This window comes from Varanus komodoensis, unplaced genomic scaffold, assembly GCF_004798865.1.
Source record: "Varanus komodoensis strain SLA01 unplaced genomic scaffold, ASM479886v1 scaffold10, whole genome shotgun sequence".
Classification (NCBI taxonomy): Eukaryota; Metazoa; Chordata; class Lepidosauria; order Squamata; family Varanidae; genus Varanus; species Varanus komodoensis.
The window spans coordinates 13,329,602-13,353,670 of NW_025335269.1; the positions used below are offsets into that span (position 1 = coordinate 13,329,602).

At 40.2% G+C, this 24,069-nt stretch overlaps 1 protein-coding gene across 1 annotated transcript in view; it reads right to left on the bottom strand.

The window, feature by feature from the left end:
• CDK13 (cyclin dependent kinase 13) overlaps positions 1 to 23,784 on the bottom strand; it is a 46,983-nt gene extending 23,199 nt beyond the window's left edge. The window contains exons 1-5 of the mRNA XM_044419125.1: positions 22,544 to 23,784; positions 10,969 to 11,580; positions 8,449 to 8,619; positions 6,228 to 6,367; positions 4,302 to 4,472 (exon numbers count right to left, since the gene is read on the bottom strand). Coding sequence (XP_044275060.1) covers positions 4,302 to 4,472; positions 6,228 to 6,367; positions 8,449 to 8,619; positions 10,969 to 11,580; positions 22,544 to 23,784 — 2,335 coding nt within the window. The remainder of the gene's footprint in view (positions 1 to 4,301; positions 4,473 to 6,227; positions 6,368 to 8,448; positions 8,620 to 10,968; positions 11,581 to 22,543) is intronic.
• Positions 23,785 to 24,069: the final 285 nt, after the last annotated feature.

A 24,069-nucleotide genomic window follows, 5' to 3' on the forward strand; every position in this document is an offset into this window, starting at 1 on the left:
GCTGTTTCTCAACTAACAATTCAGAAAGTCTCCATTACAATCTGATAATAACCCATTCATGATGGCTATCAGAACCCTACACTAGTCTTTCATTTAACAACTTGCCTGGTTGCCTTTGGCAAGTAGGAATTTTATGACAGAGAATGACAGAGCAGACAAGGTAGAGATGGGGTGCTCCATCACTAAGCCCAAATGGTTGCTGCATTAACAGCAGATGAAGGAAAGCCCTTCTTCCATACCATTCAAGAAATACAGAGGGCTGAGGAATGGGGAGAAGATTGTACCACCCCTCTGCTTTGTAAAAAGGTTTCATAGCATGAGTGGTTTTATTTGTCTGTCTGTTTTTCTAGCATGCTATGAAGCTGGGAGCTTCCCCTCCTTCACATCCAGTATGGAAGCAAAGTATCAGTCTTGTAGCTGGTTAATAAAAAGTTGCAAGGCTAGTAACACCACGCAGGGAGCCCTGTGCGGACCTATTGGGTGCGGTTTATAAATCCAATAAATAAATAAATAAATAAATTTTTGTGAGTTATTTTCAACATTGTATAGCACTACAAACATCAAGGAAATGCAAGAGAATTGTCTGGTTCACAAGACACAACAACCATTGCAGGTGGCTAATCATGATCAGCCATTGTATCATCCAAACTCAGGCCACTTACTACAGGGTGGCTTACTTTTAAGAATAAACCACCTTTGGTTTGTTTCATGGCTTGTTCTAGTGGTTGCTCAGACCACTATGGGTTGCGATGTCATCTAAACTAGGAAGAGCCACTTTACGAAAGGGTGCAGGGATTGGCTAGCGAGCCACCCAGCATGAAGAGCAAAAACTCCTGCCACTCTTCCAAATCTCAACCATGCTGCTGCAAAAGACTGACCCTTCACCAATGCTCAAGCAGAACCTTACTGCAAGAGAACATTTTTCCATGTATTTCTCAGCAATTAAATTATAGTCTGTCTCTCTCTGTCTCTCTCTCTGTGCATGAGTGCGTGTGTGCGTGCGTGCGTCACAGAAAGGGGGATAATCAAATTTAATTGCTGAGAAGTACATTTAAAAATGTGTGTGCATGAGACAGGAAGAAAGAGAGTTTTTAGAACTGTCAGGGAACCACAGGAACTGCAACAACAAATGCTTTGAAAAGCCCCCCACCCTAAGCAAGCAAGGTAAAAGTTCACCTTCCTGGAGTTGCTGGGCACTCAGGGAAATGTTGAAAGGGTAGAGAGCACTGTGAACTATCAGTTCAACACTTCAAATCAAAAGGATTACATGGCTAATAGAAGATATTGCTCCCCCATTTTGGTGCCCCTATTTTTTCCACTTTTTCTCTGCTACTTTTCAAGCAACAGCTAGGCAAGTGGTCCCTGCCAACTGCACAAACTAACCACAATGCAGTCTCATCTTGTCAATTTCTTAGTCCATATCCCTCCTCCCTTTGAGAGGAAAGCCATCAGCCAAGACTACATATGGCAGACAGCCAAAAGACTGCACATGCAAAATACATGTCTTAATACCAATCATACTCTAAGGCTACTAAACTAAGATGACCCACTGTTATACATAACTACATTATTATGTAAGTTCCAGAGAACACCAGCATTTGTATTCTCATTTGTGGAAATCCAAGATCACTGTTGACATAATTTACTCTTTGCATGTTGTACATAAGGACTACTTAAGGATATTTACTTGTCAAGCATGGATTGCCAAAGAATGTTCAAACTCCTGCACCATTGCACTCATTTCACATGCTAGCAAAGTGATGCTCGAAATCCTACAAGCTAGGCTCCAGCAGTATGTGGACCGAGAACTACCAGAAGTACAGGCAGGATTACGAAGAGGCAGAGGAACTAGAGATCAAATTGCCAACATACGCTGGATCATGGAGAAAACTAGGGAGTTCCAGAAAAACATCTGCTTCTGCTTCATTGACTATGCGAAAGCCTTTGACTGTGTGGATCACAACAAATTGTAGCAAGTTCTTAAAGAGATGGGAGTACCAGACCATCTTATCTGTCTCTTGAGAAACCTATATGCGGGTCAAGAAGCAACAGTGAGAACTGGACACAGAACCACTGATTGGTTCAAAATTGAGAAAGGAGTTCAGCAAGGCTGTATACTGTCATCCTGCCTATTTAACTTATATGCAGAACACATCTTGAAAAAGGTGGGACTAGATGAATCACAAGTTGGAATTAAGATTGCAGGGAGAAATATCAACAATATTCCTCCCGGCAATCTTAATTCCAACTACCTCAGATATGCAGATGATACCACTCTAATGGCAGAAAGTGAAGAGGAACTAAAGAGCCTCTTGATGAGGAGGAGAGTGCAAAAGTTGGCTTGAAACTCAACATTAGGAAAACTAAGACTATGGCATCCAGTCCTATCACTTCCTGGCAAATAGAAGGGGATGAAATGGAGGTAGTGACGGATTTTATTTTCCTGGGCTCCAAGATCACAGGAGACAGGGACTGCAGCAAGAAATTAAAAGACGCTTGCTCCTGGGAAGGAAAGCTATGGCAAATCTAGACAACATACTAAAAAGCAGAGACATCACCCTGCCAACAAAAGTGCGTATAGTCAAGGCTATGGTTTTCCCAGTTGCAATGTATGGCTGTGAAAGTTGGACTATAAGGAAGGCTGAGCGCCGAAGAATTGAGGCCTTTGAATTGTGCTGGAGAAGACTCCTGCGAGTCCCTTAGACTGCAAGGTGATCAAACCAGTCAGTCCTAGAGGAGATCAACCCTGACTGCTCTTTAGAAGGCCAGATACTTCCAGAAGATGAAGCTCAGATACTCTGGCCACCTAATGAGAAGGAAGGACTCCCTGGAGAAGAGTCTAATGCTGGAAACAATAGATGGCAAAAGAAGAAGGGGACGGCAGAGAATGAGGTGAATAGATGGAGTCACTGAAGTAGTAGGCGTGAGCTTAAGTGGACTCCGGGGGATGGTGGAGGAAAGGAAGGCCTGCAGGAATGTTGTCGATGGGGTCGCGATAGATCAGACACAACTTCGCAACTAACAACAACAAAGCATGAATACACAAAAGTTTCTCACAACCAAGCATAGGAAACTGCCCGAATTATGGCAATTTAAGTTCTCTTATTAGAGACCAGTTGCCACAGCAAGCTCAAAGCATCTTAAGAATGACAGCCTTCCTCTTATAAAAAGATGACAAGAAGCAAAACACTGTATAAGAAATAACTATATATATATAGTGAAACTTGCAGCACCTGGCCACTCCTTGTGCAGTCCCCAAAGATGGGAGGCCCCCTTCTGCTTTTTCCAACAATCTACTGGTGTGCAGGAAGAAAAAAAATGGTTCTCTGGATTCCAGGATCACTGCTAGTAGCAGCAGAGAAACAGCAATCTGAACAGCAATCACTGGGGATGGGGTAAGCTTTAACCTCCACTCCACATTCCCCTGCCTCCTCTGGAAATCCCTAGAGTTCAGTGGGCTGGGAGCAGAGACACATACTTCATGCTCCTCCATAATACACACACATACATTTTGCCTCCTTTCACACATGGAACCCTGGCTACCCATCTGCCACCAGATGTAATCCTCAGAGTTAAAAAGATTGTCCACCTGACCTAAAGCTTCCCCACAGATATTAAGAGAAGCTTTCAAACTACTGAATGGTATCGTAGCATTGCCTGCTCTGGTCTAAATTCATGTAATTCTTAACAGTAAGACAACGACTGTCAAAACAAAAAAGACTGCCCCAAATACAGAAGACAATGTCAATGTTAGTGGAAATGCAAATATTACTATTTTGTCAAGCATATTTTCAGCTTTGATATAGTTGGATTTATTTCGTCATATAGCTAAGGTTAATGACATAATGCAGCCAACATTTCTTCATAAAGATATGTATCATTTCCAAACACTACAACCTGATCCAAGATTTTGTTATTCTGCTGTTTTATTGTGCTCTATTGTGCTCTCATTCTAAATCATTTTATTTGATTCCTCATATTTGTATTTACCGATTTCCTTGGAAGTCTTTATAGGTGAGAAAGCTGGTATAAAAATATCCTATTAAAACATATAATATTTTAAAAGGACAAACACAGTGAAATAGCTGCAGCTGGTTGGTAAATAGGATGTTAATATCCTACTAATGCTACCAGAATCAGAACAGAATTAGAGCAAATAAAGGCTTATTCCATTTCCTTTTAAAAGGTGTTATGTCTACATATAAGGTACATTGCATTACATTATAATGCATTTTCAAAATTATCAATATTTCTCTCAGAGTAAGTATCATGAAAATCAATATGACTATTTAGGCACATACCTTTATCCTTCTTGAAATCTAAAGCATCTTCCTTATCTGTTACTATTTCCTTCATGTTGATTATACTTTGGTGATTAAGTTGTCGAAGAATCTTTATTTCTCGAATTGCTGTAATTGGAAATCCTTCTTTCTCATTATCTAACCGTACTTTCTTTAGCGCCACCATTTCCCCTGGAAGACAGTATTTTTTATCTTATAATGATCTCATTTGATTTAAGCATTTATAATTTCTGTAGTTTCTTTGTGCAGTAACACTGTAAGAATAACAAGTCATTTCTAACTCCCCAACCTTTTCATTTTTTGCACAGAAAATGAAACTAGGAATGTTCAACACACAGTTTCAATATCAACAGTTCCAACTATGCAAATAAAATTACAAGTTAAAATGTTCTTATTGCTTTATCAACGTTTTCCTTTTAGTATGCATGATAGCAGTCTTTGCTGCAAAACACTATTCAGGATATAATCCAGAACACCTGATCCACATAAAAGTTTCTGCATGAACACTGTCCCTAGAGACCCAATTCAAAAGCTGTTTGCTTTTTCCCACTTATCTTTATGCAATAGCTGAGGAGAGTTGCTTTGGGGCTATGCATGTTAGACCCAGGTACACCTATTAGAAGTAAAACCCTGTGCAAGTAACATGTTGAATATTTAAAATCAGGAGTATGCATTGATTTAGACCAAAACTCAAGCAAAATCAGATTGATTCAGAAAGATTTGAAATAATGCCCAAACTGAAACTGGTTTCCCACAAAGTGGACTGGATCTGAATTCTCCTGAAGTTCAGACTGTCAGAGACTCAGAAAGTATTTCTGTAAAAATGAATACATTTCTCCCCCAACTCTCCATATAAGGATAACACCAAAGTAGGAAGAAGGATAGTAGTTAGTTTTGTGCCTGACAAGTCTAGCTTTCAATCATGATGGCTAATTTTTCCAGGGCTATCAAATCCTGATGCTTTCAGGCAGGGATGATGAAGTAATCAAGAGACTGGAGCAACTCCCTCATGAGGAAAGGTCACAACATCTGGAACTGTTTAGCTTAAAAAGAAAGGTGAGTAAAGGGAAACATGACAATTACAAAATTATGCATGGTGTGGATTAAGTGGATAATACTAGAATCTGCAGTCACACCACAAAGATGAATGGTGTAAGATTCAGAAGAAGTAAAAAGTACTTCTTCACATAGCTGATCTATGGAATTCTCTATTAACAGTTATGGTCACTTCAATGGAATATGTATAGGAGGCATCTAGCACAAACCCCCCATGCATATTTGTCTGGTGTATTTCATCCTTTCACATGGGGCTGCTATACTTACAGATTTCATCCAATTACGCTGTACAGCAAATATACTGCCCATTTTCAATGACAGTCAATGGGATACACAAAGGTTTGGATGTTCAAACTGAGACTGGCTGCCTTATCAGTTTCCAAAACAGTTTGAGATTCATTGGACTGTTTTCTAAATCACAAAGTAAAGGTCTGAATCCAAGTTTAAAACCTGTATTCAAAACACTAGTTTTGTGGTCTGTCAAATCCAGTTTTTATCAATGACCACAACCAGTAGCACAAGATACATTCCAGCACTCACTGACTGATTTTAGCATTAGTATCTCTGCACACATTCCCATTTCACCTATTATAAATTTCAAACAGATCTATCCAACTTCTTTTACTCAGGTGCCTAGACCCATAACATTGTTATGGACCCATAACATCCTTTATGCATTGGAGTTCGATTCTGAGGAGCCAATGCCTACAGTTGTTTGACAGCAAATACTCAGTTCAAGACAGTCAAGGACATATATGCAGACTTACTGCATACTATATGTACACTACCTTTACAAAGCTATGTTTGTTTGCACAGCAGGCAATCACATTTAATTTTAGCTCTATGTGAATCACATTCTTGAAAACTTACCTGTATCTTTATCTCTTGCTTTGTAAACTTGCCCATAAGTGCCTTCTCCAATAATGCCAATAATATCAAATTTGTCCACACAACGTTTCCCCCAGTCAATTTCCTTTTGCTTTGTTTCACCATGGCGCGGTCCACATATTCTAATAAAACAGTGGAATTATATTTTATAGGTGCACATTATTTTTTCCTTTAGAAAGTGTGCTAAAAATATACTTTCATCTGTTAAACAGCTCCAACATTTAATTTCAGACTAGTGATAACCATTACCATTTGCTGTTATTTACAGTTACCTTCCAGCTAATATAGTTTTGGAGTTTTAATGCAGTTTTTTTAAAAAAAGGTCAAATCTGCATATGAGTACCAAGAGATGGATGGATGGATATATATATAATATATATGTACAGGGTGTCCATAAAGTCCATGTGCAATTTAAAATACCTGTAACTTTGTAACTACATGTGATAAAAACAGTCTGTAAAAAGGAATAGAAAGCATGATGTATCAAGTTTTTTTTTAATCTTTAGAAATTTTATTCATCATTTTATTCATCATTTATTCATACAATATGTTTAACAATTGCTTGAAATTTAAAAATTCCTTATTTTTCTGAATTACTGTTGACCCATGGGTTCACTAGAAGAGAAAGTAAACTGTATTCTTTGGTTGGCCGAACTAAAATCTACCACCGCTGTCCAAAGGTTTAGAACCCAGTACAAGAAAGAAGTGCCACACAGGAATTCCATATCCAAGTGGATGAAAAAAATTAAAGAAACAGGTTCTGTCAATGATAAGCTACAGTCTGGTAGGCCACATGTTTGACTCCATTAGCTTTGACTCCATTAGATTTCTTTTTATGGGGACATGTGAAAATTAATGTTTATTCAACCAAATCTCAATCTGTAGAAGACTTGCAAGCTAGGGTAACTGATGTGATTGCTGGCATTACTGAAAATCAGTTTGAAAATGTTTTCCAAGAACTACAGAATTGCATTACCCTTTGTATTAGTAATGATGGTGGCCATGTTGAAAATTAACAAGAACAATAAAAACTTTAAGTGCTTCTTCTTTCTTTTGCTTTTTACATATTGTTTCTACCACATGTTGTTACAAAGTTACAGATATTTTAAGCTGCACATGGACTTTATGGACACCCTGAATATATCACACCATGCTCAGGAAGTAGGGTGGGGAAGCTATTTGTTTATGTAGTATTACAAATGACCATTTACTTTCTCAGTATTAAAGACACTAAATCAAACCATTATGTTCACATCTTTTCCCTTCCAAACATTGTATCAGAAATACTGTTGCACATTTCCAGTTATGGGACAATAAATATCCAAAGAACCATGCAAGTGGTTTCACAAAGACTTGGGGGCTTTAAACCCAAGCATGCTGAGTTTCTTATCATACCTGCCCCACCCTGAGAGGCTTTCAAAAACAAGTTTTTAATGTGGTATGTAGATGGTTTGTTTCCTAGGTACACCTAAATTAAGACAGTTTAGGCTGCTTTCTTTGTGTAGACGTAATCTTGGCAAAGAAAAAGTGAAAGGGTTATCCACCAGTACCAAATTTATCTCAATAAGTTTTTGAATCTCATCACCACTGGTGCATATTGCTGATGTCCCATGCTTCATACCTATTCTAACTATGATATCTTCTCCCATATAAACCTACCCAGATCCTTAGGTCATCTACGGAGGTCCTTTCCATGAGCCATCCCTGAAGGAAGTAAAGAGGATGGCTACAAGGAGGAACAGCTACTATACTTCTAGGTGGAAGACAAAGAGAAAGGAATGGTACAACAAAGGAAAAACTTAAATGAAGCATAGGGATCGCTTCCATTGGCCCTTTAAAACAGTCTTCTCCAATCATGCTCCTCTATCCGAGGGTTTACAACCCCCAGCATCCTCCTACTAGCAAGTTATTGGGAATTGCAGCCAACTATCTAGAAGGCATCCCATTAGGGAAGTTGCTTTACAATGTGCCAATTTAGCTAGAACCTATCTGTTAAAAGAATACATGGAATCACAAACTGGGTTGATATACTTCAGTTTTAGTTCTCTTATTTGTTCATTCAAGCAGAATACTAAATACAACTGTAACAGAATCCTATCAAAAGTAATTAATTTCTCTTGTACTCAATGCAGGAAATAGTGGTTTTTAGGTACAATGTTTATTTCACATCAGTAATATTATTATGAAAAAAACTGACACGTACTTCGGTCTTTTTTTATGATGTGCCTGTATTGGTGTCTTCTTCTCATCAGGGCTCCTGGTTACATCATCTCCTCCAGGTAACTCAGGTGGCAGTGGTAGGTCTGCAAGCAAGTGGCGTAATTTCTTCTCCACTTCTTTTTTAACTGCTTTCACAGAAATGCTACTTTGCAAACTAGAAAAATATAAATAGTTTTTTGGTATCTTCATATTTGAAAATCTGGCTGACTTGAGATCCAAGTCAGTATAATGTTTTTTCACTTTTCTGTAGCTAAACCTTGTCTGGATTTACATTTTGAACAACAGATCAAGGAATAAGCAATTGCACATTCCTATGTACATGAAAATTTTGTAAATTAATACTACACTCAGAAATTCTGAGGTTAAAATATTGCCTGATCAGTGCATACTCCAGCAATTCACAAATCGAACAGTACAAGTTTCTTATCTATACACAGGAAAAAAACCAATATTTGTGAATTGATCCTTATATTGAATGCTTTTGAATTAAACTCCAGCTTTCACCTGCATTAATTCTTTCATGAAGAGTCACCACTGGAAATTATTTTTATAACAATTATATTTTATACATCAAAATTGAAATTAATCTGCAATCCTATACACATTTGCTAGTTATTAAGCTCCACTTAACACAATGGGACTTACTTCTGAAGTACCCATACATAAGATATTAGACAGCAATCTTAGGTCACTAGACTATAAAACTGACAAGATCTCACCCTCCAAGTGTAGAGAGACTTATTTTCACAGGAGGACATCCTTCCTGAATATGCAGAAACTCCGTATCTAGAATCTCTCCAATGCTGGAGAAAGCAGAGAGGAGGTATGCTGGGAGTATGGCAGCAGACATATGAGAGGATATGGAAATGAAGATCCACAGATCCCCTGATACTTCAGACACATCCAAAAACTAGATAAAATTTGCATACACCCTTGAGCTGAGGTAGATTAATTCCCTTCCAGTCATTTTAATAAGAATAAGAAAAGAGAAGTTCTCTATCTATAAAAGTTCCATTGAACTCTTCTGCTGACAGTTACCTTTTTTCATTTCACTGGCTGCCAACTGAGTAAAGCAGCAATATGTAATTTCATATGTTTGCAATAATTCATTTTAGATGGTTCTTTGGATAAACACAAGAGGACCATATCATTTTTCCAAGCAGTTGTTCCCAAACTTTTAACCATGAATTCATTTAGCATGGTGGTCACTGATGGATGCGATCATGACACACACATTATGCTAGATATACTAGTGGATAGAGATATCTAGTATATCTATCCTATGCATATACTATGTTCTTGTGGAAGTGAAAATAAACTACTGCAAGATATTCATATTCGTATTCATATAAATGTCTGGCATCAATCTGCCCACCCACACCAGTACTGAACACACTACAAGCTCTATTATAAAACACACACAAGTCAATTCATCTATCAGGCTGCATAGTATTTGTGGAAGCAAAGGCATGTGTTAAACTGGAAGGCAGCCAGGGATCCAGTAAGACCCAGACTGATTGATTGATACTTGGGATATTTCTAACCCATCCAATCACTCTGTATCTGTGGTTTACAACATATTTGATTAGAGCCCAATCCTAATACTATTTACTCAAAATTAGACTATGGAAGACAACCTTGTTGTAACTATGCTTATGTTCATGATAAATCCTAACCCAACACTGCACCTTCATACCACAACCCTCACATCAACTCAACCAGTATTCAATAGTATTCAATAGGCAACTACCTTTGCACCAAAGCCATTTGTAGTTTGCTCCCTTAGCAACTGTCCTGAAGGTAGCTGTTTCCCCAGCAAACCACAAATGGCTTCTTTACAAAGACAACAACTGTTGAAGAATTAGTGGGGAGTAGAAACTAGTCAAGATTTCTTCCCTTTTCCCCTCCCATACACAGCTTGTGACAGGTGAAGGTGGAAACTTTCAGGCTTTGATGCTACATAAGCTGGTGTAAGCTTCACTGAATTCATTGGGAATCTGTTTCCAAATATACCAAGGTTTTGGTAAGTAACTATCTCCTGCAAATGTCAAGAGAGGAGCAGGTGGCATAAAAGATAGGGGTAAGAGAAAGAAATGGCCAGGAATGGACAGCCAGGGCCAGCAGAAAGAGGCACTGGAGAGAAAGCTTCTACTGCAGTCCACTGATAAGGTAAATGGAATGGGTGAAGGGAAAAGAATTGTGCTAATTTTAAGTTATCAGCCACAGCTATAGGATTTTAACTGTTTAACTGGAAAAGATAGGATTGTTACAAATGGAAAAAAATCATCTGGATCCCCTGTAAAACTCTGTGAATGAGGCAGGGAGATTGCACAATCTCATCTGGAAGCATCTACATTTGGAACTGCAACCATCAGGTTATTTTTCCCCACATACAGTGTATCAAACCATATTCACACTTCAGCAAGATATACTTTGTATCTTTAAAACATACACAAACACACTTCCATAGAAAATGCAGCTTAAATAACAGTATCTCACTCACCTATCCGTATCTTTATCTTCAGGCAGCATAGGAGGAAAAGGTAGGGGTGGCAGCGTAGAAGTTACTAGTGCAACACTGCGATCCTTTTCCTTGGGTGCTGCACTTGGTGGGTGGGGCTTGCTTTTCTCTTTCACTACAACAGGTTGTGTAGGTGGTTTCACAGGAGTTGATTTAGTCTCCTTCACCGCTGCAACTTTTTGCTTACCAGCTTTCTCTACAATCAAATTGTTTTCCCCCTTCGTTTCCTGAACAGAAACTTTTGTCTTTGTCTTATCATTTTTCAAGGCTGCACCACCTGAAGGGGAAGGTGTATGTTCAGTTTTTAACTTCTTCAGTTCCTTTACATTGTTTGCTTGCAATGCAGACACCCCTGTCTCAGTGCTTCCCTTGGTAGGTGTAGAGGTGTTTGAAGCTTTTGCATTAGCTTTGGCTGCCTCTGCTGCTCTAGCTTTTTTGTTCTTGTTCAGCTCTGCAGCCAAGCTACTTTTTAGAGTCAGAGTACTAGGAGAAATACTTGACTGCCGACTTCTGGATCTTGATAATCTGTGTCTACTGCGAGATCTTGAATGTCTTGATGAATAAGGGCTTCTGCTTCTTGATTTTGCTGATCTTCTGCTTAGAAGAGTAAAGATTCAGTCAGAGCCTATTTTTACACTCAGCTATTTGGTCTTTACTGAACAGCTTTCAGAGTCATCCCTTTAGCACGTTAGCAGGACAACTGGCTTCTTTGCCAGAGACCTTCAACAACAGCAAAGATCAGTATGTTACCCCAAACCCTTAAGGTTTTTAATCTAATTGTGTTCTTTAAAAAACCTCAAAGAAAACAATTTTCAGTCTATAAAGGCAAGACTATTTTGTAAACCTGACTGAAAATGAATTAGCACCATATGTCATTTCAAGATCAGTGAGTTCAAGATTTCACCCAACAAACTGAAACAAGTTCTAGGATGATAATCAGTATTGAAATTTGACTTTCAATAGAGAAGTATTTGTATAATACTGTCTGTCACAAAAAATGGGCCTGAAAACTTTGGAATAGTCATCAAAATATGCCAGGCCTCTTATTGAGTGAGTGAGTGAGTGAATGAGTGAATGAATGAATGAATGAATGCTTTTTATACTACCTATTAACCAAAGTTGACTGGGCAGTTTACAAGACAACCCTTAAGGCCATAAAACAGAGTAATACAGTAAAACATAATATAAAAATGTAAGTTTGAAACAGAATAAAAACTAAGTAAAAACCAAGATAAAATCCAATCTCCTTGCATAATAGCACCTGCAAATACGTTGGTAACAAATCCAGACAGCATGTATGTTATCTAGATGACTGTTTTCAGCTGTTTATATGAAATGCTGGGGGGGAGTATTTTCTTCAATGGCTGAAGGAAAGTGCCTCAGCCTTCAAAGTCCCAACTCCCAAGGTCACAGGACCTTAGACCTGGGACTCTTAATAGTCCTATGAGCTACCAGGCACTGTTGGGAATTTGACCTTGTAAGCTGCCCAAATAGCCCTTGGGCTATGGGGTGGCATACAAAAACAATAAATAAAAAGTTGTAGTAGCCAGTTCCATCTTTAAAGACATCATATGCCATATTTGAAATAACGTGTTATCCTTTAAAGAAAAAATGATGTAAGTCGATGAGTCCTCCTGCTTCACATCAAACTGCTACACCAGCACATTTTAATGGATCCATCCACTTACTATTTGGGTTTTGTTTAGAAACTCTTTAGTGTACAGTTAGGAAGCTTAGTTCCAATGGTATCTTATTGTTGTTTAAATCACTCTGTTAAATCAACCCATCATGACAAGTGTTCATTTTTAAATATATTCATATTTTATAATTAAGCCCCAAGTAATGTTTTGGATCCAAAGAAAATCCAATATAGAACCTTTCTCCCTTCACCAGTCCACAGCACCACCCTAGAAAAGACTTTTCCATGACTCACAGGCCCTACTGAATTGGGTGGGCTCTAACCAGAAAGACAGAGAAGGAAGGGGAATTCCTCACAAATTTATATGTTTAAAACATTTCAGGTCAATAGTCCTCCCAAGGCAGCTTACAAAAATAAATCCTATACAGTAAACACCTGCACAATGACAAAATAGCAAAACAACAACAACAACCCATGAACACATAGCAACAACAAAACATCTGGAATAGATAAAACTGAAATCTAAACCACAATTGCTGCTCCTAACCCGAACAGTCCAATCAATCATAAACAGCAGAAGCCCAGAGAAAACAAGCAAGTGTTCATGACTTCTCTAAAAGTGATATGGCCTAAGAAATCCCCAGCTGCAACCCACAGCAAGTGGAGCCACTGTGAAAAGGTCTCCTCCTCCATACTTGCCATTTTAAATGCCCTCAACGATTGACAAGTGAGAAGGACCCCTGTTGCTGATAAATTGCAGGTAGACTGATGTAAGTGAAGTCCTTCAAGTAATTTTGTCTCAAGCTATTCAAGGCTTTAAAGGTCAAAGTCACCACTTTAAACTGAATGCAGAAATTGCACTGGTAATTAGTGCAGTTCGCACTCTGTAGGCTTATATGCCATCATAGGAGACAAGATCTACCTCTTGAGCAGCTATATTCTATACCAGTGTTTTTCAACCTTTCCTCAGGTGGGGACCAGCAAAAACAGGGAAACTGCCTCCAGGACCGCTGAGGCAGAAACAAAAATCACCATGCACATAATACAGTATTCTGTGTATTAGTTTCCAAACACAATTCCAAAAAAATGAAAATCCTCCAGAAACCGAGCAACAAAAAAAAGCCAACAAAAGAACAAAATACCGAAATTAGTGCAGCGTAGTTCCCAGACATCTCCCACCAAGTTGTCTCCCCGCCCCCACTGGCCCCTCTGGTGGCACTGGCATACCTCCACAAACACAATGTCAACCAAGGAAGAGGTGATGGAGCACAGCCAGCTCCAGCCAGTCGGCAGCAAGTGCGATACAGCCCACCTGTGGACCAGCAAAAAATCTCCCACAGACCAGTACCAGTTTGCAGACCAGTGGTTAAAAACCACTGTTCTATACCAGCTGGTTTCTGGATCCTAAGCCCTATGTACAGCACACTGCAGTAGTCCAGCTTCACTGTCACTAGAGCATGGATAATCAAGGGAAGGTCTGTCCTCTCTAGAGAGGGCCACAGTGGGTTAACCTGGACACCAAAGCCAATATCTGGGAGAACTCACAGACTATATACTTGGCTTTTAAAACCAACTATAAATCTGCATCTGGAGTAGTCTGTTGCCCAACCCATAGTATTTCCATCTTGTCAGGGTTAAGTCTCAGTATCTTCACTCTCCTCTATTCCAAAATAGCCTCTAGACATTGATTCAAGAGTTCCAAAGCCTCCCTGAGACATGCATATGGAAACAAAATGTAAAATTGCATACCAACAACATAATGATGACATGACGCTTTAGTCAAAATCTTTGGAAGACTTCCTTCAACAGTTTCATGTGGATTTAAACAACACAGGAGACAAGATAGAGCCTTGCAATACTCCCACGGTTGGGAGGATGGGCATAGCAGAAAAAAAAGCCTGCCAACTCCACTTCTGAGACTGTTACTTCAAGAGGGTTAAGACCATATGACTAGTACTCCAGGAGGGTTTGGAACCACATGAATACTTGTACCTTCTAAACCCAACCCAGAAAAACAATCCAGGTGGATATCATTCTCAATAGTAGCAAAGACTGCTGAGAGATCTGCAGAAATCAACAGGGTTGCACTCTTGCACCATTGCCACAAATGACAATTTTTGACACTGTAGTTAACCAAAATCACAGGATCTAAGTTTGTGGTTCTTCAATGAGTTTGTTTTCTTCACCTCTGCTTCCTTCAATCCTTACAGGCATTCAATAATTGGGAGGATCAGATACCAAGCCTATCTATGATCAATTTCACAAATCAAGATGGACAGTGATTGCAAAACTAAGTAGTAGATTTCAGTCCTTCAAGAAGCTTGTCCATTTCTTCAGGTTATAACAGCACCAGGCAAAGAGAGTTCCAGTGAGTGTTGGGTAGTATGATCTTACAAGTACTTTTAGGCATACTTTTCTCCAGATCCAACCTGAAGTGAGGAACTGAAAATATCAGTGCAATTAAGTAAAAATATGCAGAAAAAAATGACATGTCAGAATGAGTCTGCTGCAGAAAAAAAGAATTTGAAATTAAGGAACAAGGCAGGAAATAAACATTTTTCTCTCGGTTCACTATGTGGTTCCTTAAGGAAATGTTAAGGATGCCTCAGGCCAAAACTACTATAGAAGTTCTATCAATTTAGATTCCCTATAGCTCTTTCACATTCATGATCTGAAACCAGGACCTTTTCTACACATTTAATTACAGCTGAAAGATGCTACACAAGAATAAAATTGGGAATATGCAAAATAGTGTGTAAGATGCATTCTGAGGAATTGGCTAACTGATTCAAGAGAACAAAATTAAGCTACATGGTAAAAACTGAGAGTGCCCATATTAAATGTTTGCATTATTTTACATTAATTTCATAAAGTGCATCTTAATACTCATAGTAGGGCTTTATTGATGCACATCTATTGAAGACTTGAATGAGAGCCCACTATTTCAACTAGAACTACTATTAAAATTTATATTACAACACTCAATGGATAACTACATTTGAACATCACACTAACTTATGGTCTAGAGAAGGTATGTGTAACAATAGGGATGTCAGTGGCCATGTTTTTTATACCTCTGATGTGCCCTCCAGTAATATTGTAAGGCAGTTAATACTTTTTAAAGAAAAATATGGTGTCTGCAACTATATGGAATCCTAAACTGGCCACAATTAGCTTGCAAGCAAACTAAATCTGACATTTTTGACACTCAGTAGTGCTAAAGATGCCAGGTTTTCCCTTGATGCTTTTCAAAGATGCTTTTCACCTGCCATTATCCAGCGCATTTACTGGGTTGGTGGGATAATATGGCCCAGAGACAAAAATAGGTTTCTTCCTCCTAATGCACCTTCCCCTCCACATGTGTTTGGTTACATCTTGGCTACATTGGCTGGGGATTATGAGAGATGTACTCCAGCACATCTGGAAGGCACCAGGTTGGGAATGCTAAACTAAAGCATAGTATAAAAGCACAGTATTAAAAGAATATACATTTTATAAAAATGAAACAACCATGTAATTTGCATACTGCATTTGTAAGTCTAATGATGTCTTTAGAATGGTATTGAATTAGATCTGGAAATGCAGCCAAAAGAAGTACATAATTATAAAAACATATGTATATTTAAGTAACACCTTCAATAAACATGATCAGGCTACTTTCTAACAGAACAACAATCAGATCATAATAGATTGTAAAACAATTCAGTGGAAATCAGAAATGAGATGCATCGGATTAGGTAGCATGTCTCATATTTATGGGTTTTAATACTGCTGGGTTTTAATACTGCTTATGTTTGATAGGACTGTACCCTGTATTTAAAATAAGTATATCAAAATTGCTAAAAGCTTATTAGTATGTTCCTATGTTAATATTTTTAAAATATAGGACAGGCAAAACCCAATAGGATCATAGAATTTCCCAAAGATCCTTTTCACCTTTTACAAAATAAGGCTCCTTAAATCTGGAGTGGAATTTGGAGATACAACATTTCCACAAATGTTGAAGTCATGGGGGCAAAGTGGCCATGCAATAGAACAGAAGTCTCTCATCGTAACCTTCTGATGGAAAATATATGATTTTTTAAAGTGCTCCACACAGATCTAAAGTAATTTTGCTACTTTAGAAATGTATTAGTTAATATTTGGTTTGCTCATAAAATAATCATTAAAATTAAAAATATTTACCAGTAAACTCAAGAGCAATATCCTGCATGCACTCCTAGCACAACAGGAATTAGTGGAAAACCAGAAACTAGCTGCAGTTTTTGGAACAAAGCAAGCAAGTGCAGCTTTTAAAAGAGAGTTCCACTGACCATTCTCTCTTCAGGAAATAAGTATTTCCATTCCTTCCCATAGTTATTTTTCAGAAACCTTGTGGCAATAGAGGTCATTCAGAGGCTTGCATGCATCCTATACAGGGGATGAGGAACAAGTTTCACGTCTTTGTCCTTACCCCCAAGTCTTTTCCCAAATGGTCTTTTCTACACTTCTAGCATGTTTTGGTAGAGGAGGAAAGGAGGATGAGAAGACCATGGCACGGTTCATATGTTCTCCTCTCCTGTCTTTTCCCCACCTGCCCACTGGAACACCTCCTCTTCCTCTTTAAGATTGTGCTCTAGAACTTGGTGGCCAGAGGTGGGGTGGATTCTGGATATCCCCCTGCCCCTTCAAGGTCAGAGTACTTTTTCCTACCTCAGTTCTTGGAGTTCAAAGTATGCCTGTGGCTTCTCACATGCAGTCTAGCGTCTACAGAATTGCTTCCTAAATTTGTTTTCCGGTGGTGGTATCAATCACATAGAAACGTGGCAATTGAGTTTCATTTAGGTATAAAGGATTTACTTTGATGGAAGTAGTTAAAAGTATTATATAAATGAAGCAGCATTTCCTAACAGTGTGATATAATTAGACACTCTCTTAAAACAATGACAGTGAGTTCCATAGACCCATCTCTCAAATTTTAAATAAGGGATGAGAGGAGAACCATGAGGGATAATCCACTTGTTTTTCCAACACACATAGTGGCAGTGGTTAGATAACCTAGGGTTTCTCTCATGCATGGCTTTCAAAACTGTATTGATTGCTACAACATATAATTAGAACAAGGCCAAATACACAGAACTCCATACATCAAAACTCAAACCTTTAAGAATGCAAATTTTCTTCCACATGAAGATATAATGATGATTTGCATGCATGACTTGGAGCATCCCTAAATGTCTATCAGTAAAACATACACTGGATCAATATTTGTTGTAAGGCATAAAAAAGTAACTATGCAGGGAATCAGAGATAATTAAAACAAGAATATTCCTCTTCCTCCTGTCTCCATGCTCAAAAATTCTAGAAATGGTACATCTCTAATCTTCCTGCTACATTATTTTTAAGCATCATTTCAGAGAGTATATGTCAGATAGTATTACATGAACAAACACATTTATTCTTTGTTCTGAAAGAAAAAAAAATAACTTTCTTAATTTTTCACAAAAAGTGAAAAGAATTCTTTAAAAAAATGGGGGAGCAGGTTTTTTCCCCCAAGGTCAAATGGCATTTGAGACACAGAGTACTTTTCACCTCCTGGACAGAAATGACTAAATTATAGTTACCCATGGTCTGATAACTTACAGATTCAACTACCGTAGTGTATTTTACATAAGGCTGCCTTTGAAGACTACTTGGAAAAATATGCCCCTGGGCTATTCACTAAGACAGGCCATTGAGAATACATCTTGACAGTTTCTTAACAGTACCATTTGCACTGGTCCAGTTCTGAGCATAATTCAAAGTTTAGCAAGTTAGGTGACTGGATCAAATGTTTTACCAATTGTAGCACCCTGTTTTTGGAATACTCACCTGGCACCCACCTTCTCTTTTTCTGACACCAGGCAAATTCCAACTTATTTCCCTTTCCAATTCAGTTTTCTAAATCCTGAATTATAAACCTAGCACACATGTATAGTTGGAACATAGATAACTGAGTTAGAATTGCTATCATTCCAAGAAACCTATCATGCTAAAACTTTCAAGAACCTAACTTTAAAGTTCTGCCTCTATAACTTATAAGCTCTGTCTCAGAGCTTGCACAAATGGAAGCTATTAACAAAGGGGTTTTTTTCAGTTCTCCCATTCAATGTACCTTCCTGTACCCACAAAAGCTTCTCCAGAAGGAGTCAAGAGATTCTTAGGAAATGCTGCAATCAGAAAGGCAGAATCAGAAACCATCAGCTAGAGCTAACCCAAGTGGCTTCTGCCTGTTCACCCAATTAACACACATTCAATTTTCCTTCCTGTTGCAGTCCCACATTTGTAGTTTAGTCGCAAAGTTGTGCCCGGCCCATCATGACCCCATGGACAACATTCCTCCTGGCTCCCCTGTCCTCCACCATCTCTCAGAGTCCACCCAAGCCCAAACCCACCACCCCACCCTCCTCATCCTCTACCATCCCCTTTTCCTTTTGTTGTCAATCGTTCGCAGCATCAGGGTCTTCTCCAGTGAGTACAGTCCCACATATCCCACCCCAAACTTTCCTTTATATTATAAGAACAAAATCAGAATTTCAAAAAACTGAATATCCTGAAGTTTCTTAGACCAAATATTTTTCTAAAAAAAAGATGCAAGGCAATTCAGATGGAGCCATCCACCGAAAATTCAATTAACAATATGAATTGTCTATGATTTTACATAATACTGCATATGAACAATTCCAGTATCCTTGAAATTATGGCATTTAAGAGGTATTTGCCTTTTTAATTATTTGAGAAGCATAAGAATCTCTGATGTCCCTCTAACTAAAGGACAAATCTAGAGTATTCAGATTTGAAGGATGGTACTTGACAAAAAGGGGGGAAAAACACCACTGGTGAAGCATCAACTGTGATCCACTTTCATTTACCACTCTAGGTAAAACTATTTTCAGGTGTCAAAAATATTTAGAATGGTTCTTCAGAAAATCTACTTAAATCTTGGAAACTCACAGCATTATAGGAAAAGAACCTAACAAACATAGGAATATTTTATGTCATTTTTACTTCACTTAGAGAGATACTTCATCTTAATTTTAGCCTCTTCAGAGCAAGATAGCTGTAAAGCACACCAACCAGAATAGCATTATAGCCATTTTTATAAAAGATAGGGAACTATCATCATACAGGAATACTAGAAGCAAGCAGATCAAAGTACTTTCACAATCTCAGTGTGCTTACAATACAAGGTTTTATGTCAATATATGCCAACAATGCCAAGCTCACACATTTCTCAAGAGCTGCATAGTTCACAGAAAATACTTTTGAACCATACCATAACCTATGGAACAGTTTAACAAGCAATTCCCTATTCAGAAAAACTCACCTATTTCAAAAACAGCACTAAAAGCACTCTCAATTAAAGTTCCAAGAATAAGTTTATCTCCTCAGTCAAGAATTGTCAACAAGTTATAAGTATCATCAAATCAATTACTACAGGCAAGAATGTTCAATTTCATTTTTAATATTGTTCCCCTTTTTGTATTTTGGATAGGGTTTTCCATTATTTTCATCTAACTCAATTTCAAAATCTTTTCAAGTCAATAAGCAAAAACAAGGTTATTGAATTTTAACCTGAACTGTACAAGTCAGAATGTTATCTTCCTCCTATGACCAAGCAATGACAAAAATCTGACCAAAATACAAATATAATTCACTTTTTCTAGTACATTAATTTGTAGTATTGTAAAGTTCATAGATGGGCAGAAGGGAGAGTGCTGACCACCTGCTGGTGCCAAATATGGAGTTAGACTTAGTCTTAGTTAGAGCAGATTCACCCAAATAAACTGGACAAAAGTTCCAATTAGTTTGGATCTAATATCACTTGAATGAAAGTCCAACATGGCTTCTCCATCCTCTCCATCCCACCTTTCACAACCTTCCTCAACCCCCTGGAGCAGACCTTGGCAGACTGAAAAGAAGGGAGGGGAAATCCATTCCCCTCAGTGATTTTCCTTCCACAGACAGAACACAATAATTTGATTTCAGTATCTACAACAAAGTCTGAATCCAACTTTAGCATTCCTGTAGAAAATGCTAAAAAGTGGACCCAAATGCTAAAAAGGCTGTATCCTGCAACCAGGCCAGTTTTGCTCTAAAAGAAGACTATCCACTCAAACTCATTTAACACAGATTTGTAACTGCATTTTATATGCAACTTTCATTTGTAAATTTAACACACAACTGCACTATGGGAATGCTTGCAAAAGAAACAGATCATGCAAGAATGAAGTCAGTCATACCCTGACAGAGTTCACTCAAGCAGTTCTTGCAATGAATGAACAATTTACCAGTGAAGATTATATGTTGTTGTGGAAATGTATGTGCTTTTAGTTTCCAGCTTCTCTGGTATAACCATCTCCTAATCGAAAGAAGAAAGCAGAGTTTAAAGGGCAAACAGAGATCTGTAACAAAAAGACCTGAAAGATGCCATCCATTAAGATGCCTACTGAAAGGCCCTACTTAATCATGTGGTTCAGGGTTCAGCTGATGCTGAATTATGGTCCTGGCTATGGGTCTTGCTGCATTCCTCCACCCACAATACTAAAATTCTTCATGGAAGTAGCAAGGATCTCCCAACCCTTTACTGGGTAAGTGAAGTTATATCAGTCATTCAGTACACTAGAAAGAATGTAACCAAAAAATAGAATCCATCAATGCTCCAGAAATGAAACATGCTTGCCCAACTATTATATCCTACTATCCTTTCCCACAGAATTACAAGAATAGGTAAAAGATGACTTACATTCTGTCTTGTTGACCATGACTGAGGATTAAACACCAGTTAAAATATACGGTGAAACCTCTCAAATACAAGAACAGGACATCAGACAGAAATGGCATTAAAAAGAACAAAATACAAAGCAATGACCAGAACTGTAATCTGTTTAAAACACAAACCTTTTCAAAATGACTTGAAAGAGGGATTGATATTAATTGCAAAATGGGTAGACTGAGACAAATACCAAAGGATCGAACACTTTCACCTGTCTCACCCCACCACCATGGAGTTTGATAAAGCCTGCGGCCTAAAGACACTGTTGAAAGGAGAGAGGCAATAATGTCAAAACTGGAATGTAAGTGGGGCTTGAAAGAGGACTAGCAATCTTTAATTCCTCTGATGAAAGATAGGGAATAAACTGAGACTAAGGTGAAAGCTGGGAGGAAAGCTGCCAGTCAACACTTTTAGGTTAACTATGGAGCATTCTATTTTGCCTCTATGAACTGGAGATTTATCTGTTCTTGTAAATACTATGTATTTTTTATTTCTCTATTAAGTTTCATTCTCCTTAGTGTTAAATTGTTGGATTAGGTTAGTTTATTTGTAGTGTTGTACTGACACTATGTTTCTTTTGTAAAACAGTAACACATTACTGTTCAGTTGCTGTGAGCTGCTCAGAGCAAAATCTTGTAAAAAACAGTACACAAAGGTGATGGCAATTAGAAAATTATCACACTTCTCAAAGAAATTTCACAGTACATGTCATCTACACAAATCCAGCCAGATTCTCTGACTAGTGAGTATGATAAAAATGAAATAAGCAAATGCAAAACAAAATGAATGGTTCAGAAAAAGAAACTCAACCTTATTATGGCAGTTTGCAGGTGGAACATGACTGTACCAATTCTACAAGATCAAAGGAAAGCCAAGTTTATCAAAGTATCAAAAAATCTGATAACATGTTAAAACTTAAGTTCACTAACATAGCTGTTGTTACTATGTGGGGGGGGGAATGAAGGAGGAAAGTAAGTATGGATCAACACATATTAAGATGATCCTTACCAACCTATTCTGTGGGGTACACAAATTTAAGAAATACTTCTTTAAGAAAGGATCCCTTTCCTCTTCACATAGATACAGCATTCATGCGTAGGCCCTCCCCCCACCGCTAGAATTACCTGATCACAGGACTGTAGGGGCTGCGAGAGCGGCGCCAACTGCTGTAAGGGCTGGGTGACACATCTCCACCTCGCTCGAACGAACTGTGCCGGCTGTAGCTGGGTGATCGGCGGCGATACGGGCTGAGAGGGGAACGCGGGCTGGGAGACTTGCGATTCCGCTGGCTCTGGGAGGCCCTGTGGCTAGGTGGGCTGTCATCTCGGCAGGGACTGGGAGACGAACGTTGCCGCCTGTAGGCCCTGGGTTCGGTCTTTTCCTCACGGTAGGCCTTGGGAGGTTCCTTATAGGCCGAGGGAGGCTCTTTGCCCGCTTTCGTCCGGCTCCGGTGGGCTTTACTTTCCCGGTCCTTCCTGCTGCTGCTAGGCGAGGCAGCTGAGCCCTTCCTGCGGCCGTCGCTGCCGCCGCCGCTGCTGCTTCGAGGACCCTCTCGGTCCTGGCCGCCGCTGTGGTTGTGGCGGCTGCGGGACTTGGAGGAGGAAGAGGAAGCCTCGGCTCCCCCCCTGGCAACCGCGGCCGCCCCCTCCTGCTGTGGCGGCGCCTTGTCTTTGTCCTCCCCCCGTCGGCGATGCTCCCGGTGCCGCTCGCGGGAGCGGCGCCCACTGCTGCTGCGGTGCTCCCTGCGTGGCCGCCGGCTGCTCCGATCCGCCTCGGTGCGGCTCGGGCGTTGTTGGCTCCCGCCGCCGCCACCGGAGGAGGCCGGGCTCCCCCCGCCGCTCCCCGCCCCGGCCGTCCCGCCGCCCAGCGGCCCCTCCGACTGGGAGCTTACGTCGTCGTACTCCTCAGCCGCCGCCTCCACCAGCGGCCCCAGGCCCGCCCCGCTCCCGCGTCGCTCCGAGGCCGCAAGGCCAGCCCCGGAGCCACCTCCACCAGCACCCCCTAACCTGCCGCGCCGCCGCTTGTGCCGGGATCCCGAACGCCGCTTGCCCCGCGGCCGCTTCCGCTCCCCCCCTTCCCCACAGCAGGAGGAGGCGGCGCCGCCGGTGGCCGCCAGGAACAGCAGGGACTGCGGCGGCAGCGGCGGCTGCAGGAGCGAGGGCTGCAGCAGCGGGAACAGCAGCGAAGGGGCCGGCGGGCCCGCCACGGGCGAGGGAGGCAGCGGGGGCGCCTGCTGCGCCGAAGCGTAGCGCTTCCGCCGCCGGTGATGCAACCGCTTCTTCTCCGCCACCGGCGATTCGGAGCCGCCCCAGCTCCGGACACCGCTCCCGCCTCCGGACGTCGCCGCCTCCGAGGTACTCGGCATCGGGATCGCTCCGGAAAACAAGAATCCGTCAAGGCGCCCACAAGGAGGAGGAGAAGGAAGCAGCGGCCGCCGCCATTTGGTGGGGAGGCCCCCTCGCCCGGCTCCGCTCCGTACGACAAATCCCGAGCACCGGCCTTTTCGTCACATGGAAAGGAAGCACTCCTAGGAGGGTTTATTTGGGCCGACCGCCCTTTCTCCGCTTCCGCTTCCAAAACAGGCTCCTAAAACCCACACCGGCGGCCTCCACTTCGCCTGACACAAACTCGCCCCATTTCCAGGCCAGGC